Genomic DNA, 19,718 nt, shown 5'->3' on the forward strand with positions numbered 1-19,718 from the left:
TTAAACACCTGAGTGTAAGATAATGTTGGATTCAATTCAGTATCAACCAGGTTTCCTGAGCAAGTATCGACTTCAGAACTTTCAAATATTCTTACACTAAAGAGGAGATTCTCAACCTGTTTAATAGAACTGCAAAATCACTCCAAACTGGAGGGAACGTCGCAATAAATACATAGGTACAATAATCACAAGCAATGCCACCATGTTGTCGTTGTCAAGCTTTGGGTTAAAAGGTGTTTGTACATCAAAAGAACCTTTTTGTTGATAAAGTAGCACAATCAACTTTTTCATCTGTCCTCATGTATGTTCTGTCATGTCATAAATTAATGGAGCATGTACTCACCATTAGATTTAAGCGACTTCCTAGCTCTTAGTCCTCAACCTACTGATGCACATGTTAAATAAAACCTACTCGAGTTGAAGGTTTGCTTAAGAAGCTCGACTTACAAGCATTGTGAGAACTCATAACCTCCATATAACTATCAACATGTGCAGTCTCTGATTGCTTTGACAGGGTCAGATCATTAACAGAATTCCCATTGGCAAAATGTGAATACTGAGCATTCTTGACAATTCTATGTTGATTCAACGAGTAGTCATCTGATCTGGGAGGAGACCAATCATTTTCCGCTGAAACATTTGAAAAAGTAGTTATTATATCAAGAAAGGAAAACTAAATATGTACAGCAAGAAAACGTGCAAATTTCTATGTAAACTAAAGAGTTACCTACTTCTAAAATTTTCAAGAACCCTTTGTTTTTCTTGGGGACCAATAAATGTATTATAGTTGTATATATGGTACAAAAAACTTCGTGGACATATTGCACACTTCCTCATGAAAGCAAGTTCTGGATGTGTTATATCCCTAGAAACATACCTTTCATGTACCTCCTGATCTCATCTGGCTGCATGGATTTCGCTCCTTTCACTGTTCGGTTGAGTGATTCTGCCATTGCCCTTTTAACTTCAGGCGGCACATTGGGACAACCTTTTGAGGGCCCTTTTGGATCACCTCCAGCCAAATGTGCCTTAAGATGTGTAATTCCTCCAGAAGAAGATATGAAACCGCAATACTTGCAAACTGCTCTCTGCCTTTTTGCATCAACTGGTGTAGCATAATCCCAGGCAGCATCAAGTGGCCTTCCCCTTCTAACTGATTTTTTGGATGCAGGTACTGCTAATTTAGAGAAGAAGGTACAAACAATAGCACCCTGAGTTAAATCTTAATTGAGAGAGGGCGTATTTAGAAAAAAGTTTAAACAGAAGAAAAAAAGAAAGCAGGAGCAATCTTTGCACAATAACCTCAACTCTTTTTGGGGTATTGTTTTTAAATAAAGAAAAAAGTGGATAATTGTGTGTGATGAAAACAAAACAAATTGTTTCAAACCCGTAATATAATTTTTATCAAATACATGCAGGAAAGGATGCCACTTCCATATGCAGTGTACAAAGGTGGTGGTCAAAATTTCAAGAGGAAATTCATTGATGTACGTAAATGTGTAAAGACGACTCTGTCATTCCTCCCTTAGAGGAAGAGGGAATATAATTAACCAAAATTATGTAATAGCAAAGACAAATAAAACAGCAAGCTGAACTAATAAACAAGCCCAGTAAAAAGAGTTAAAGCACTTGTCCATTTTCGTGGGATAATCTTTTCCAACTTTCACAAGGAAATGAACTAGTCTTGGATTTGACTTTAAAAGGACGTTGCAAGTTCAAGCCGTGGAAACAATCTCTTGCATAAATGCAAAATAAGGTTGTGTACAATAAGCATGATGTGCTCAGCCTTTTTCGGACCTCGTATAGCAGGAGTGGCTCTTCGTATGAAAGATTACTAATTTCCATAGCACATATTACCAATGCATTTCCTCTTTTTTTCTGACAAAGTATTGATGTAGAAAGAGTTCACCTCTACGAGATGAATGCTGACTGAAAATTTTCTCCAAACTATCCAAAATGAGAACATTCTAATAGCCAAAATTGAATGATCCAACTCGCACTCGGAGAATATTTTGCTTTTCTCTCTTTCTGAAATGCATTAACAAATCTACAACAAAGTGGATAGAACCGAAAGTGCCTTTTTCCAACTCCTCACTTATTTTATAATCGTGGTGTCAGGAGCAGCAACTCGACTAATACAACGAGGTACCTGGTACCTTCCGCCAATAGAGGTCACTTTGTCCACCAAGGCTTGAACAGATAGGATTAAATAAAGTGACGACGACCAGAAATAATGTTTTATGTGCCAAAAGGAGGGTACAGACTAGTATATATCACATGGACATGACGATGAGGATGGGAGGTGCATTAGAAGAGATTAAAGGTGTAAGGAGAGCCCTAGAACAAAGCCAAGTAGGGAACTACGTAACGGATTAAATAAGCTTGCACAAGACCCAACGTCAATCAAAATATCTCCATGGATATAAACAGCTATGTGGTGCATAACCTATCATTTTTTAAGTTTTTTAAGACTAGTTTCCAATGCTTCAACCTGTTTGTCATTTGGACATTTGTATAAGGAGTTATGGCCTTTTTACTGAAGAGTAGTAGAGCAGCTACGCAACCAAAAAGACCTTCATGGGTCCACGTAGGGGGCTGTGTAGGCCACCTAGGAAACTGAGGCCTTTTTAAAGGCTAGTTGGGGCCCATTTCTTCATTTCCCCAAGTCTGAAAAATGTCCTAGAGAAAGGGAGCTCGTCAAGACTTGAACACACTCCAAGGTGAGTTTTAATGGTGTTTTGAGTTAGTTTCAACTCCCGAATCTTCATAACAAGATTAAACCTTAGGATTATAGATTCTTGCTTGAACCTTCATTTTTTGGTAAAGAACACCATGAAATCTGAAATTCAAGATTTGGCTATCAAGAGGTTAATTCTTCATCTCACACTTAAATATGTTCTGAACTTAGTAATTGAAAGGTATAGTGAGGTTGAAACCACCATTTGTACGAGTAATAGCATTAGTTCTAGAAATGGATATCATTGAGTTACAGTTCTTGAAAGAAGAAATGATTTAAATGGTAGAATTATAGGTCGAGTGATACAATTGGGCCGAGTAAGAAGAGTTATAGGACTATTCTATATGCATTTTCTATTTTATAGTCCAATCTAGTCTAGAATTAATAAATAAGTGTATTATATACAAATGAGTCCTTTTATGTTTTACACTTAAAAAGAGTCTAAGGGATATATAACTTGTAATTGTGGGAGAGAATATTATCGAATACCGGTTGTATCGTTAGTTGGCAAGAAGAAGGGCTGTTAGAAGAAGAAACATCATAGAAAGAAGGTTGTAATGTTTTATGCACACTAGGTGTTTGATGAATTGCCAATAAGACCTAAACATGAATGCTTTTACTAGTATTAATCCTACTTGATGTATATTGTTGTAAATTGAAGTCATAATGGTGATTGAACATTGTAGTACTCTTAAAAGGACAGAACTGAAGTATGTTGGCTAAACTCTTTCTCATAAGAAAAATCTCCTTTGTTATAAGGATGGAACTGGCTGTAATTGCTATCAAAAGTGTGAAGCAGCAAGTATACAATGATATAGAAGGGTCTCTAGTCAATCTACAAACAAGCAAAATACTTCGACAAGCCAAAAGAGATTAATCTACACAAACTCTTCACCAACTGCACACCCTGTTCAAACTACAAAAGTGCAGTTCCAAGCCATCCAAAATTAAGCTATGGGACAGACAAGAAACAGTGTGCTCAGAACACTTCTGTTTCTCTCGTTCTGATAGAAATAAATATCTTTTTGTGGAGCAAAAGACTCCTATCGAGATACAACTAGTTTTCCATATTAAAGTATATATAGAAGCATCCCTATTTTCAGAAACATACCTTCAAAGTCAGTCCTGATTTCCTGTAGCTGTGGGGCCTTCCCCCCTCTTATAGTTCCTAGTAACCATTCTTTCATCACCCTTTTGACTTCTGGTGGTACATTTGGACAACCCTTCAGAGAACCCGTCGGATCACCTCCACCCAGATGTGTCTTAAGATAAGTAATGCCTCCAGAGGAAGAGATAAATCCGCAATAATTGCAAACTGTCCTCTGCTTCTTTCCATCTACTGGAGTAGCATGTTGCCAAGCGTCATCAAGTGGTCTTCCCTTTCTAGCTGATTTTGAGGCAGTTGCTGCTTATTCAAAGAAGCAAGAGGAGGATGTCCAAATAAAAAAAAATCATACTTCAAAGTTCAAATTTGAAGGGATGAGTACAAGAAAATTCTTTTTCATCCATGCATTGAATAAGTACAAGAGCAAGTTACAAAAGCAAAGAAACTAGTTATTAGGCATGATGGAAGCACTAGTAAAGTTCAAAATAGGCACTAACAAATTGGTATGTAACCCGTAGTTGTGAATTTTCCTTTAAAATTTTTATTCAAAAGTAATATTATATCATCTCATCTCTTATTTCCAACACGCCCCTCATGTGGGCCTAATTCTTTTCCATAGACCAAACACGTGGATGTTCTTTTTTTATAATGGGTGGCAGGACACTCGAACTCAGAACCTCTACCTGATATGATATCATACTGAAGTGTGTAATCATCACATCTAAGAGCTTAAGTTGTTACAAAAAGCACATTTTATTCAATATTATTGATTTGCACCAAAGGTGCTAATATACAACAATCATGTATCATATACATGTACCAAAAAAATCACAAAGGCAAAATAAAATAAAACCATCTATGCTGATAGGGGCATTCTTGTTACACCTGAAAACTGTTTTTTAAAAAAAAAAAAGGAATCTGACTTTGAACCACGGATTTCCAACTTCCTCAAGTAAGAAACAAAATTCAAGACAGAGTTACCAATAAATTTAGGAAGGTTAGTACTTTGAAAAAGGTTAGTAATAATTACAACAAGAAAAGGAGAAATATACACCTGAAATATCATATACACTATCTAAATAACCTCCATTGCACTTTTAGGACACTGATGTCCTTACCCTTACCGTCTAAGATTTAAAGTGTATATACTCTTTGCACTAACGGATGGACGCGTGTCATGATGTTAACATCCCACCCAAAATTAAACTAATTTTCTATCCACAAATAAAAAACTCACCCATCTTACACAATTAAACCCAACCCATGACCCGAATTATAACACTTCTTCCACCCTAATTTAGTGATTTGTTCATGAATTTGAAGAAATTAAAAAAAAGATTCTGTGGGCGGCTGGACCTAATTTTGATGTTTATTTTTGTTTCTTAGTCCCGACTATGGATCATTTCAGGCTGGTCTATGTTTCTTGTATACATATACAAACAATCACAATTTTCTTTCTTCAAGTGCGATTTGTCAGCCACTAACCTCGTGGTAGCTGTAATGGGGTAGAGAAATTGGAACAGTTTACCAACATCAACAATGGCTTATCATGCACTTATAATTTGACAAAATAGAAACTGAAAAAAAGGGGTTATGTTAAGGGTACAAGAAAATTGAAATTGAGGAGTATGAAGAATAGGGTTTTTGCGTAAGGGAGAGAATCAAGAAGACGGAGCGGGAGGAAATACACAAAAAGCTGATGAACAATTGTTGAAAATATGTTTATATTACAAAATTGTAATGTCTGCATCTTTTGACTTTTTATTATTTCGAAGAAAGAATCGAAAACATGTATACATATGCATAAAGCACGCCAGGAGAAGACTTGGATTTGGTGTTTAGACTGTGGTTTTCAGGTTGGAGTAATGGTAGTAACTGTAAATTTAGTTTGCAATAGCGTTAATGGTTGTGTCAATTCTCTTTACTGTTGTTCTTATGCTCTAGATGTTATAATTTCTCAGTACATTATCAATTAACAGAGTTCAGTCTCTATAAATGTGTATCTGTTGCGGGAAAGCACATAGATGTATTCAATGTCTGAGTTCTGTGATATTTTGTTAGTTTAGATTGGGGGAGAAGAAGAAGAGGTTTTTAATTCGGGTCACGGGTTGATTGTGTAAGATGGGTGGGTTATCTAATTGTGAATAAAAATTAATTGAATTTTGGTTAAACCGTTAAAGATCATGACACGTGTTCCATTAGTACAAAGGGTATGTACACCCCAAATCTTAGACGGTAAGAACATCAGCATCCAAAAGGTATACCAGAGGGTATTTAGATACCAGTCATAATAGTTCGAGGGTATATTTATCCTTTTTCCGTTAAAACAATTGCAGGTAAAACAATGCTTATAAGGAACACATTCAACATTGTGCTAAAACAAACTCAACTATCCCCTCTGAAATGAGGCCAGAAAGAAACACAAGAATAGGAAAAGGACAAAAATATGAATACTGTTCAATGGAGATTTCTTTCGCACATGGACAATAAATGAAGTACTTTAAATTCATATAGAAATGACAAATGACAAGAAAGTTAAGGAATTTCTTAAGCTACATCTTTCTGAAACATTACCATTAGTCTTGTATCCGTAATACAGTTGGTTAAATTAGTGGTATTTAGTACAGCGCCACGAACAAGTTATATGTTTGCTTCTAACAGCACCTGTTGTTTCTAGAAAGAAGGGAAAGGTCGATCAAGATGTGACTTAACTATTGGAACTACACCAAACTCCTGGTTTCTGATGCACTAAACCACACTGATGAACTGTCATTTTCAATTGGCTATTTTACAACTGTATTGAGTGATTAGTGAGCTCTCGTAGTGCTAAATGATCTCTTGCATGCTTCACAGGCCTTTACACATCCTATATGACATTTTCTCACCGAGAAGCCCAACCATAGATCTTCCTTTCTGCTTTTCCATTTACTATCAATTTCCACTAGCTTCTTATTCCTAAGCTTCTCTTTTCACTTGTTTTACTAACTCACGCACATTTGCAACCATTTCTGATTTTGAAGGACAAGAACTACATGTCTCCTCAAGATGGCCCTTGATTATTCAAACTATAAAATGACCAAACTCAATAAGATGAGGTGAACACTATTTTCTATGATAACTGAGAAAATCAAATCAGAAAACTCATTCTCAGAAAAGAAAAATCAGAAAAGAAAATAAAGAAGTAACAAAATGAACAATTAAAACATTTGATGAACCTAATGTCATATGTATCTTCAAACTTCAGTTTAACCGCTAGCATCTCAAAATATTTTCCTTTCAAGTTACATGCATACAACAAACAAATGTAGCTATCCACATTATCCAGCAAAATGATACAGTACTTGATGTAGGTGATATTCGCTAAATTACACAGGTGAGCATAACAAGCAAGCAGCTAACAAGTTTAATTACTCAAAGATTACAACGATCTTTTTTTTTTTTTTTGAAACTAGACTTACAAGGATCTTTCCTATTGGAGAATTCCTTGCAACTTCTATCCTTCCCATCATTTGCTGAATTTGGGATTGAAGCTTGTGTCACTCGGGTATTATGAATGAAACAATCATCAGGAGACTCTTGAGGAGGAGCTTGTCTTCCACTAAAGACGCCCCATAGATATACTTTGCCCTCAAATCCTGCAACTTCAGTGTGGTTAGTCGAACATGTTAAGAAGCTTGTCTATTCAAGACTTTGGGATGGTAAACATTACTGTGATGCTTTTCTGGCAGATGGGCAGAAGTAAAAATCAGGAGTTCAGAATCACCAACCAAAGCTCTTAATGCAATGTCGTAGTGTCTTAAATTATACAGCAGATTTTCAAAAACTTGATCATCTCTGAGACAAAATCATACCAAGATTAGAGGTGGTATAACAGAAGATGCAAAGATTTATGCTAGGTTGGTTACCATACCTGCCTTTAACTGAAAAGAAATAAATGGCAATATTATCATCAATCAGTTTAGCACTTTTAAAACTCTTTGGCCACACATCACGCTTAGGAAGGAATTCAGGATAGATCACCTCCGCCATCTCTTTAGCTGCCAGCCATACTTTTGCGCACGCTTTACTTGATAGATGGGCTGTAAGATTCAATCTCATCTCTGGACGGGAGATCATGAAACTACCCCTGTGAAATGAGAATAACCAGATATCATACTAGAACTGAATAAGATCCAGTTGCAGCTTTCATCAATGCCTCCTCCAGAAGAGGTAAGAGGTAGTATGGGAAAAGAATAATATAGTAGTTGTAGGTTTTCAATTTACCTCCATATGGTATCGTCAATTGGTTTTGCAGCCATGTCACAATTGTGATCTGAAAACACTAGTCTATACCAAGTAAACTGTCTTCCTTTCAATCTGTAAGATCGTCTTTTCTCACTTCAACAAGCTTCCGTCAGACGTCGACCATCTGTACTTGCACCAAAAAATGAAAAGGGTCATCTCCCCATACTCTACAACCCCATTTGTGATTGTTAATAAGAATTAAGCTTCAATGAATCAACTACTTAACCAAACTCAAGCCCAGAGAGGTAATCTCAGTTACCATAGCAAACAAAAAGCTTTAGTTTTTCTTACAAAGTAACCATAAGAACTATGTCATACCATCATGTTTGCTTTCTAAACATGTCTACTTTATTTATAAGGTAAGTAAAAATAAAAGAGACAGAGAGTAGCACTAAGATTGCAACTTCAAGATCAGCTTTTTCAACAACAAAAAGCTGCTGTTCATCGCCGAAAAAAAGCCTTTTCCCGTTTTAGTGTTTAAATTTGACTAATTTCAAATGGTCTCTGCTTATACAGCTGAAACTAAAAAAAAGATAAGTTCTTTCTTCTCCTTTTCAAAGATCAACAGACGAAACTTTCTCCAAAAACCCAACAAAATGGATGATGTTTCAAGGCTCAAAAACTAAAATAAGTGAGTCCAAATATAAGCAAAAAGAATACCAAATAAGCACATCAACTATACTCTTCCGGATTGAAGTGAAAGATCAAAATCCAACATTCTTGAACTGTAAAACCGATCTCAGTAACCCCCACCCCCACCACCCAAAAAGTTGAAAAAAGCAATCTATAATCAAGATGGGTTATCCTCAAATTGCAAACTAAACACAACACAACACAACCCATGATCAATACATGAAGTTGAGAAACAAACACAAGTAGTATCAAACTTATAAGTAGTATTAACAAGAAGATAAATTTTTCACCTGAATCTGCAGAGTTAAAGGAAGAAGTAGTGATAACTTGAGAAAATGGATGATTTTAGAGAAGTTGAAGAGTTATAGGGTTTCAGAGAAATCATTCATAAAAAGGGAAAAGGGGTTTCGGTCATCGGTATACACCAAATTTCCCAATTACACCTCTAGTGGCGAAGAAGGCCCTTTTTTTTTTTTTTTTTACATTATTTATTCTAAATTTTTTTAAAAAAATAATGTATCTCTCTTTTTTTTTTTTTACGAAAAGTAAATAGTAACTGAGCTAGAAATTTCATTAAAATGAATTAATGTATGAAGTAATATTATGTTTGTTGGTTGGTTGTTTGGTTTGGAAGGTAAGTTACTTAGTTATAAAATTATCATGATAAAAATTAGTAAATTAGAAAACTGAATAATTAAAACTAATATACATATAAGTTATTAAAAAAAAGGAATTATCTTATGTAAAATAGAAGCTAAGGCGTAAATAATTATAATGTGAATAACTAATATATGCATTAAAATAATATATAGATTTTCTGATGGGATCGTTTGGTAGATGGTTGGAGACTTAAAGTTATGTAGATATCAATAATAGATGAATTAGTTATGAAAATTTTTAGATATTGTTTCATGAAGGGATTAGTTATACCAAGTATTACTAATTCACTCTTTTATTCTGCGTAAATTAGATACATAGTCTTTAAATTGCAAATCAAATATTATATAAATATGAATAACGTACCTTCTAAATTAATTACCAAACATAGTATTACTTGTATCGAGTTTAATATATACATAACTCATAATTAAACTAAATAATAAACAACCTTTTATTTCTTTATTACTATGACATACATAACTCTAATCAATTAGCAAACGATCTCTAAGTTTTTGAAGCTAGAAATCCTATTAATAAGCTTTGAGTCAATCCTCTAGTTCTCTCCCACTCAAATATCCACATGCATACATATATATATATATATATATATATATATAGTTTAAGAATTTAAGGAAGACTTTTAAAATATATGGTCAAAAATCAATAATAAATATTGGTGTGGTTATTAATCATATAAATTGTAAAATGTGAATTTTAAAGTCAAATTATTACTAGAAGTAGAAAAAATATGTCATTTTTATGACAATCTAAAAATGAAAAAAAAAGAGTCACATAAATTAAGGCAGAAAAAACATATCAACTCACTAAATTGTTAAATATAAATAATCAGCATAAAATTTAAAATTTTCTTTTATTCACATAAAAATTAGGTAGGTAAATGTTTGCTCAAAATTGGATGTTTACATTAAATTTTATAAAAAAAATCATTGTTGTTGATTGATTTAATAAGGAAATATATGCTAATTAATCATGATTAAAAATGCTTAAAGTCTACAAATACATATATATGTATACACACATCTATTAAGTTGATATAAATATTAACTTGGAATAAATTCTTACGCTATTAACATGTAAAGTTTCTTATTAAATGGAAATAGAACTTTTTGTCCCACGCGTATATACTTGAAACAATTGATTTAATGTCTCAGTAGAATGGTTGTATATAGAATTATTAAGAGTTAACGATAAAAATATATCTAAATTATATTTTGATCCTTTAAATATAATCTTGAGCATCATCAATCTCTTAAATTTGCTAAAGTGGAGCACATTTAATCCAACTTTTATATTGGACTTTGAAACTAAGGTGAAATATCAAAAAATAACAGTAAAAAAACACGACAAAAAATTGATTTGATGCACTTGAGCTAGGGTCTTTCGAAAACAATCTCTCTACTTCTTTAAAATAGGTGTAAAGTTTGTATATACTCTATCCTCTTCAGACTCATTTATATTTATATGATTAAATAAGTATATTGTTATTTTTGTTGTATGAACTTGCTCAAATCTTTAGGAGGACCTATTGTATAAGCTTATAAGGTACAATATCTTGATCAAACTTTAAGAAGAGGAAAATTACAAGAAAATGGTCAAATGTCCCCTCAACGTATAACCAAATTTCCAGTTACACATTTAAACTTTATGAGAGTCCTATCACCTTCTGAACTATTTAAATACGAAATAATCATACCCTTAATAAGTCATAACAAAATCTATAATGGCATGTGTGTTTCACACGTCTGACACATCATCAAATTAATTTTTTTTAAAATTTTTATATTTCTTTACCCTTTTCTTCATATTCTTACCCATCCCTTCAAACACCCAAAAAAATTTCACCATCATCACCATCACCAGAACATCATAAGTCCATTATTGGGTCTTGAGGAAGAAATGTGAATCATGATTTCAGAGCTCGCTCAAAAATATCCGGATTTTGCTCATTTGAAACCTAAAAATCAAATTTAAAAGAAGTGAGGGGGAGAGGGGGGAGAAGACTAATATGACGGCATATTGTCATTAATGGTGGTCACCGAAGATAAGCAATCCTCTCGAGGAAGATGAGGAGGAGGAGCCTACGATGTTTTCCACATTATCATCTATGGCGACGACAATTTCAAAGAGGAAGAGACTGATTCTACAATAGTTGATAGATTAACAAGATTAATAGCGACAATTCTTTAGATATAGTTGATTGATTGAGATTTGATATTAATAATTAAAGGATCTATTAGTAAAAAATATTTTTTCTCGGTTGATCCAATCAAAACCTATATTGATATTTTTCAAATCAAATCCAAAGTATCTTAGGGTGATATAAATATATGTAAATTTATTTCAATTGATTTAGGTTGATTGGTTTTACAAGAGTTTTATATGTGTTTGAAAATTTGTTTGAAATCAACAATAGTGAATGCGGTCAAGATGGTGGTGAAAACAAGATTTAGAAGTTGTGAAAGATTGATAGATTTGTTTATATTGATGGAGAAAAAAGAAAATAAATAAGAAAAATGCACATATTTATGAAAAAATGATTTTAAAATAAAGTTTTAATAATAGATTTTGATGCTCACTCTCCAAAGAGAGTGAATATACTCACTATGCCAATTAAGCATTCAAGGAGATAACTATTTTAGTTTTAAATAGTACAAGAGGTGATAGGACTCTGGTGTAGTTTAAATGTATAGTTGGAAGTCCAAATATACGTTGAGGGGGCATTTGATCATTATCTCAGAAAATTTTCAACACTTGCCTTCTTGTAAAGAATGATAAGAACAAAGACCAAGTTAGTAGTTTTTTTACCTATCCTAATGGATACTCCCAACTAAAACTAAAAAGAATTGTATCTTTAAAATCGTACAATATCCATTTGGCCTCCCATGAGTTTTGGTACCAACTCCAACATCACAGATAAATAAAGTATTTTATAGCAAATGAAGCACCAAAAATGTGATGTATGAACATCTTGCAATAAACCAAAATCAAAATGTAAGCATCATCTTTTGTGTTGTGGACAGTCACAGTCATAACAACTCTCCCTATTACAAGTAAAATCTGAAAATGATAATAAATTAAAAAATCGTCAAACAATCTATTACAATAACCATTCCAAGTTATGAACATCATAGTTGTCAAGCAAAATAAACTATGTACAACAGCATCAATAAAATACAACAGAAAAAATAGACATCAATCCAACATTTTGCAAAATATTACCATATATTTCTTTTATCAACACCAGTCCATCTCGTAAGACACCAAATTCTTCAAAAAAAAAAAATACAACTTGAGGTGATGAAGTATGATGACAAATAGTGCAGAACATTATTCACATCAAAACGCATTAGATCAAAAGTGAATGGGGCCTTCAAGAACAACTCCAAAATTTTCATTCATTACCTAGTAAAATCATAAACTAACATTGAAATTTTGAAAGGGTAAATTAGTGCACCTTGTTGGCAGGGGGTCATATGCTTTAGGCCCAAAAATCGAAAGACCTAATTTTTTTAGTAATAATAAAATAATTATAAGTTATTTTTAATTTATTTGTTTTTTTAGTTTATTTTGAAACATTAAAGAATATTTACTTTTTATGGATCAATTTTTAAGCTTAACTTTCAAATATTATGTTTAAGCCACAAGATTAAAAAATATTTTTAGTATATATATATCTTTAGTTTAATTTAAGACCATAAAAAATAAAATTTCTTTTATTTAAAAAAAAGAAAAAAATAACTTTGAACATCTTGAATATCAAATATAAAATATAATTAAAATTTAGACATTCAATATTTATTTTCGTTTTTGCATATGACTTAGGTTAAGACAATGGGTAACTTTTGCCTATTCCACCCACTCTGGTGATACAAATATGAACATTGTTATGCCTCAGCATTTCGATAATTTTCAATTGTGTTCTCTTCCTATCGTCATTTTGACAACTTTGTTTGATAGTGCTTCTCTCTCAATCATCGTGAGAGTTTTGATTTTCTAAATAAAAAATATACGTAACATTTGTTGAAGACCTAAACCTAGTGAAATATACTCGAGGATAACATTTTGATCCAATTTATCAAAAACTTATATTGTTGGGTAAAAAAGATACAAGAGAACATTTAATTGTATTAGCGTTTCAGCCCCTTGAACATCTTTGTTAATAAACATATGACTTTATTGATAACTTTGTGACGTCTTTTTAAGTATTTATAGAAATAACCACCTCCCAATTGACATTGCTCGATTACATTTTTCTCATTTTCACGTGGAATTATAGGTGACATAATTAGATTCTCATTACATATATATTTAGGTATTGGGTAGGTTCGTCAAAAATACATATAATTTTTTGAATATTTTATATGTTATAGAAAATTATTTAGAATAAAATATACATGATGTAATAATAATTTTTTCAACATAACTAGACTTATTATTCCCGTTAAGATATTATTAACTAATGAATTCTTATAAAAATAAATACAGATACACAACTATATTGTAACTACTGAAATAAATACTTGAGACATTTTAGGAAGGTAGTATAATTTATTTGTTTTCAAATTCCAATCTAAATTCGATTTACCGAATCATATAGTGTTACAATAAAATTCTTAAAGCTCGTAATTCTTGATCTCAGGACAAAAGACAACAGTAAACACTAGCGGTGTTACATAATTGTTCCAAAAAAAATTTTAATTGACTTCAGATCTTAGCGCCTAAAGAATGTAATTAATATAAATAATGTAGATTTGTATTCAGAATTTTCCTAAAATTATTAAGGCGAAATAAAGTCACTTTGACCTATTGAATGCTTAAGTAATTAACATCCTATAATCTACTGAAATAGATTTCCAGAAAAACTATTATGTATTATATTTAATCTATACCCCCTATAGTTAATTATGAATTTTTCTTAACCCAGATTCCTTATACTATATCATTTTATTTTTGAAATTGCTAAAAGTATACTTTGAATTAATTTAAAATTAATATATAAATAAATTACGTGGATATATATATATATAAGAATTATTTAAATTTCTGACCCATTTCAGGGTCGGAAAACAACTCTCCAAGTAAAAATTCATATTTTATGCTAATTAATCAATGATTTAATGTTAAAAGTCTACAAATACATATATACATCTATTGAGTTGATATAAATATTAGCTTGGAATAAACTTTTACTCTATTAGGGGCATAACAAGGTAAAGTTTCTTATTAAATGGAAATTAAACTTTTTGTTCCACAAGTATATACTTGAACTAATTGATTTAAATATAAATTTGAGCATCATCAATCTCTTAAATTTGCTAAAGTGGAACACATTTAATCCAACTTCTCTATTGGACTTTAAAACTAAAGTGAAATGCCAAAAAATAAAAATAGAAAAAAACAACATAAAAAATTGATTTGATGTACTTGAGTCGTGGTCTTTTGAAAACAATCTCTTTATTTCTCTAAGATAGGTGTGGGATTAAATGGGTATATCACCCCAATAAAAAAAAATTCTTGTGGTAGGCCCTATTCCTGGTAAAAAAAAATATACTGAAGTAACCTTCTCTGTTCTTTCCTCGGACGGTGCTACTAAGAAGGATGCTCACTCCTAAAATATCTTATATACGTAGGTAGGAACAGGAAAGGGGTCAGATTTATTCGACGAAACAAGAGTAACGATACAATTTATAATACTACAACAAGTATAAGTTAAGCAAAATCATTCGAAAAGAAAAAAAGGGTATGAGATAACCATAACGGATGCGCCAGAGGGATTGTTGTTGTATGAGCTTGCTGAAATGTGTAGGAGTAGCTGTTGTATAAGCCTATAAGGTACAATATGTTGATCAAACTTTAAGAAGAGGAAAACAAGTGTTGCAAACATAAGTAAAGATGAGACATTTCAATGTAGTATGTATTCACATAAATCTTGAATCTTTCGACTTAAAACACAGTTGAGCAGCAGGTGTACAACAACAATTCAGCTGCTAGTTCTTGCTAAAATGAGTTCTTGGAGTGGACCATGGTGTATCCTCCATTCTTGCAGCCCAATTCATGATTTCTTCACAGCTCTCTGGTAAAATAGATTGAATTCTCACAGTGGGCTTCATTGGAGGTAAAATGAGAAGTGGAGCTTCATCTTTAAGCATACGGAAAACATCTCTCATTCGCGGTCTCTTCTCATGATCGGGATGCACACAAGAAAGTCCTACGATCAGCATTCTATCCATCTCGTTCTTCTGAAACCGCCCCATTAGTTTAGGATCAGCAGCCTCGGTTATCCTCCCTTTCTCCCACATGTCCCACACCCAATCAGTAATCAAACCACCACCTTCGTCGATAGGCTTTCTACCTGTTGCCACTTCCAGTACTACAACACCAAAGCTATACACATCTGTTTTAACAGTTGGAATACCAGTATACACATACTCAGGTGCAAAATATCCCATTGTTCCAGCTGGTACAGTAGCATCCCTTGTCTTAGAATTATCAAACACCTCTGCTAAACCGAAATCTCCAAGCTTTGCATTGAACTCAGCATCAAGCATTATATTGCAACTCTTCACATCTCTGTGAATTATATGATTCTCACACTCTTCATGAAGATACATAAGTGCAGATGACACACCAATAACTATGTTCAGTCTTCTCTCCCATGTCAGAAACTTAGTTAAATGCGATCGCTCGTGGAGGATTTTGTCAAGGCTACCATTAGGCATGAATTCATACACTAACACCAATTCATTCCTCTCACAACACCACCCTTGAAGCTGAATCAAATTCTTGTGTCTTAAACAGCCAACCATAGAAGCAAATTCAGTATTAAAAGGAATATGTGAAGGACCCAATCTACTCCCGTGGACAAATCTCTTAACAGCCACAGATCCCCTAGAAGGAATTTCCCCTTCATACACAACAGCAGATGCTCCTTCTCCAATTATCCTTTCATGATTAAAACATTCTGTTGCTGATTTTATTTCAGATAATGACAATCTTTGAGGCACTCTATTTCCTTGTAATCTACACATTTGCCGTTCCTTGTTCTCCCCTACTCTATCGCGTTTTTTCCTTCTCAACGCAAGAACAAACACAACAGACAAAGCACAACCAACAAGTGTGACAATTGCAGCTAACCCTCCATAAGTCAATTTCAGTAAGCTTTTACTACTAGTGCTACTGCTATGATGAGAATCAGAAATATGCCCACCAATTTCCTCCTCAGGGAAACACATCAAACAGTTTCCTTCATCGGATTGATCCCAAGACGATGATATTGGAGACGAAATCAATCCAAACGTTCTAAATCGCCAACGACTAACGCTATAAACTGCAGACCCTTTAGCAGTGAAACCAATCCTCATAAACTCCTTCAACTGATTGGAAACATCAATTCTGGTAGAAAGAACAGGATTAGGAGGCCTAATTTGCAGTTCATACCCAATCCAAACTCTGATTATCTTCTCTGAATCTTTATACTCAATCCGACCCGCCATTTCTTTCCCACTTTTCAAATCAATCCCAGCTGAATCAACACTAGCAGAAGCCAATGACCTAATTTCTTTAGTATCAACACCAATACGGTTATCATTGGCGTTGAATTCCACAGCCAAGAACGAATCTTCCGAGTCGGGATTCGGAAGACCCATGTACCCATCAGAGATGCTCAAAGAATCAACATCAGAAGTGACCAAAAACGCCATGCCATCACCAAAAGGGCAAGAAGGGGTTGGAATTATAGTAAAAGAGAAAGTACACAAGAAAGAAGCAGTGTTATTGGTTAAAGAATCAAGAAAACGAACTGGGTATGTGTAGAAAGCTCTTCCAATGCCGGAAATGGGAGGTGTTGATGATGACGAACAGTTGTGGTCTTGGGTAAGGGTGATCGATTTTGCGGTGAATGAAGCGTCGCCATAAAGAGTTACATTGTTTATAGGCAAGAAAGGAACTGAAAGGGAAGGTGAATTTATGGTGAAGATGAAGAACAGAGTGACCCTTATGAGATTTTGCAAACAAAAACGCATCTTGATGATGAATTCTGAATATTTTCTGAGTTTGATATCTGGGTTTTGTTGGGTTTTTGCAGATATTGGCTGGATCTTCGTTTATTCGTTGGATTTTTGGTGGGTTTTGCAGAATTGCAGAAACAGAGAGCTTAGCTGTTTGCATCAATTGAGCGGGAGACGATGGAGTAGTTAGTATAGTTACTTGGGTTAATTCGGGTGGGTCGGGTCGGGTCGAGATTGTTAGAGTGCAACTGGGCTGGGCTTTAAGTATCCTTTGGTTACTTCTTTACTCCTTTTAATGGAAAATTATATATAATAACAAGGGCAACTTTCACATATAGCAAATACAAAATTTATATTTGTATGTTATAGCAAAGTTTGCATAATTGCGCTCCATAGCAAACATATATATGTATAATTCGCTAGACATATACAATTGAAACTAATTGTATAAAACGAACGATATAAAACGAGAAAGAGAGAAATTATATACAATTTGAATTTGTATAAAACGAGAAAGAGAGAAAGGCAAAAGAGACTTGGGCAGGGAAATATTTGTATTGTATAATTATAAGTGTATATGACGATTATATACAATTTGAATTTGTATAAAATGAGAAAGAGAGAAAGGCAAAGAGACTTGGGCAGGAAATATACAATTGAATCGAATTGTATAAAATGAGAAAGAGAGAAACTATATACATTTTGAATTTGTATAAAAAGAGAAAGAGAGAAAGGCAAAAGAAACTGGCAGGGGGGTATTTTTATTGTATAATAATAAGTGTATAGGACAAAAATATATGTATTTGCATGTGTATATACAATTTTCTCTCGCTTTATACAAACAGAAATGCAATTTATACTTTTTGTTTATGTTTGTATAAGCGATAGAGGCGAGGGTGGCAAGCGAGATTAGAGAGAGTGGCGAGCGGGATCTGGGAGAGGAGAGAGAGGGCACAAAAATACATGTATTTATACAATTTCCTCTCACTTTATACAAACACAAACACATTTTATACATTTGTGTTTGTATAAAAAGCGAGAGAGGCGAGCGACACTACCACCAAACGAGAGTGGCGAGCGAGATTCCACCAAGGAGAGTGACGGAAATAACTATAGTTTGCTATAGGGTACAATTAAATCAAAGTATGTTTATAGCATTTTTTTTTGAATTAATAGTTTGCTATTATATGCAATTTTCCCTAATAAGAAACTATTAATTCAAATTAAATGCTATAAACATAGTTTGATTTAATTGTACCCTTATACCCTATAGCAAACTGTTGCTATTTTCACATCTCTCCATGGTGGAATCTCGCTCGCCTCTCTCGTTTTTATACAAATACAAATACATAAAAGAGCAACTTTCACATATAACAAACACAAAATTNATATATATATATATATATATGTATATGTATGTATAATTCGCTATACATATACAATTGAACCGAATTGTATAAAACGAGAAAGAGATTAATTATATACAATTTGAATTTATATAAAATGAGAATGAGAAAGAAAAGAGACTTGGGCAGGGAATATACAATTTAATCGAATTGTATAAAACGAGAAAGCGAGAAATATATACAATTTGAATTTGTATAAAACGAGAAAGAGAGAAAGGAAAAAGAGACTTGGACAGGGAAATATTTGTATTGTATAATTATAAGTGTATAGGACGGAGGTATGTGTATTTGCATGTGTATATACAATTTTCTCCCGCTTTATACAAACAGACACACAATTTATACAATTCTATTGTATAAAGCGAGAGAGGCGAGCGACATGAAGCGAGTGAGAGAGGGAGAGTGGCGAGCGAGAATATGAGGGAGAGAGGGACTGACAAACAGTTTGCTATGGAACACAAATAAATCAAATGATAGCTACTGTATTTATTTTACATTACTAGTTTGTCATTCTATACAATTATCCTCTATAAAATGTGTGTGTTTGTATAAAGCGAGAGAAAATTGTATATATACATATATTTTTGTTCCCCTGTCTCCCCTCTGCCAGATCTCGCTCGCCTTTCTCACTTTCTACATACACAAATGTATACATCGTATTTATATTTATATAAAGCGAGAGAAAATTGTATATACAAATACAAATGAATATAATTTCGTCTTATACACTTGTGATTATACAAATACGATCTTCTCATGCCCAGTTTTCTTTTATCTTTCTCTCTTTATACAAAACATATTATACAATTGATTCTTTTGTATATATATGCCGAAACAGATTATACAATGATTTCTTTTGTGTGTGT

At 33.2% G+C, this 19,718-nt stretch overlaps 2 protein-coding genes across 4 annotated transcripts; both read right to left on the reverse strand.

Moving 5' to 3' along the window:
* Nucleotides 1–9: 9 nt before the first annotated feature.
* Nucleotides 10–9,221, reverse strand: LOC107018386. Of its 3 annotated transcripts, none has more exons than XM_015218855.2 (8): nt 9,050–9,221; nt 8,106–8,250; nt 7,753–7,968; nt 7,552–7,676; nt 7,301–7,477; nt 3,849–4,142; nt 878–1,177; nt 10–630 (listed from the first exon to the last, which is right to left on the reverse strand). In XM_015218855.2, exons 2-8 carry the CDS (start codon nt 8,138–8,140, stop codon nt 398–400), a joined length of 1,380 nt encoding a protein of 459 aa, XP_015074341.1. In that variant the 5' UTR covers nt 8,141–8,250; nt 9,050–9,221; the 3' UTR covers nt 10–397. The 3 variants fall into 3 exon arrangements, with proteins under 3 accessions (XP_015074341.1, XP_015074340.1, XP_015074339.1); XM_015218854.2 differs by having other exon boundaries at nt 878–1,174; nt 7,301–7,483; XM_015218853.2 differs by having other exon boundaries at nt 7,301–7,483.
* A 5,878-nt stretch (nt 9,222–15,099) lies between these two features.
* LOC107017442 (L-type lectin-domain containing receptor kinase S.6) lies at nt 15,100–17,605 on the reverse strand. Its single transcript, XM_015217670.2, has one exon. The coding sequence runs from the start codon at nt 17,459–17,461 to the stop codon at nt 15,428–15,430; it is 2,034 nt and encodes a 677-aa protein (XP_015073156.1). The 5' UTR covers nt 17,462–17,605; the 3' UTR covers nt 15,100–15,427.
* Nucleotides 17,606–19,718: the final 2,113 nt, after the last annotated feature.

Source organism: Solanum pennellii, chromosome 4 (genome assembly GCF_001406875.1).
Source record: "Solanum pennellii chromosome 4, SPENNV200".
In the NCBI taxonomy this organism is placed as follows: Eukaryota; Viridiplantae; Streptophyta; class Magnoliopsida; order Solanales; family Solanaceae; genus Solanum; species Solanum pennellii.

Bases quoted from the DNA above. Each gene is read 5' to 3' on its own strand.
- LOC107018386 (XM_015218853.2), bottom strand. From the start codon at position 8,140: ATGGCTGCAAAACCAATTGACGATACCATATGGAG. The intron at 7,969-8,105 runs GTAAATTGAAAA...CTCATTTCACAG, and splicing joins ATTGACGATACCATATGGAG to GGGTAGTTTCATGATCTCCC. The intron at 631-877 runs GTATGTTTCTAG...CAAATGTTTCAG, and splicing joins GATCAGGAGGTACATGAAAG to CGGAAAATGATTGGTCTCCT.
- LOC107017442 (XM_015217670.2), bottom strand. From the start codon at position 17,461: ATGCGTTTTTGTTTGCAAAATCTCATAAGGGTCACTCTGTTCTTCATC.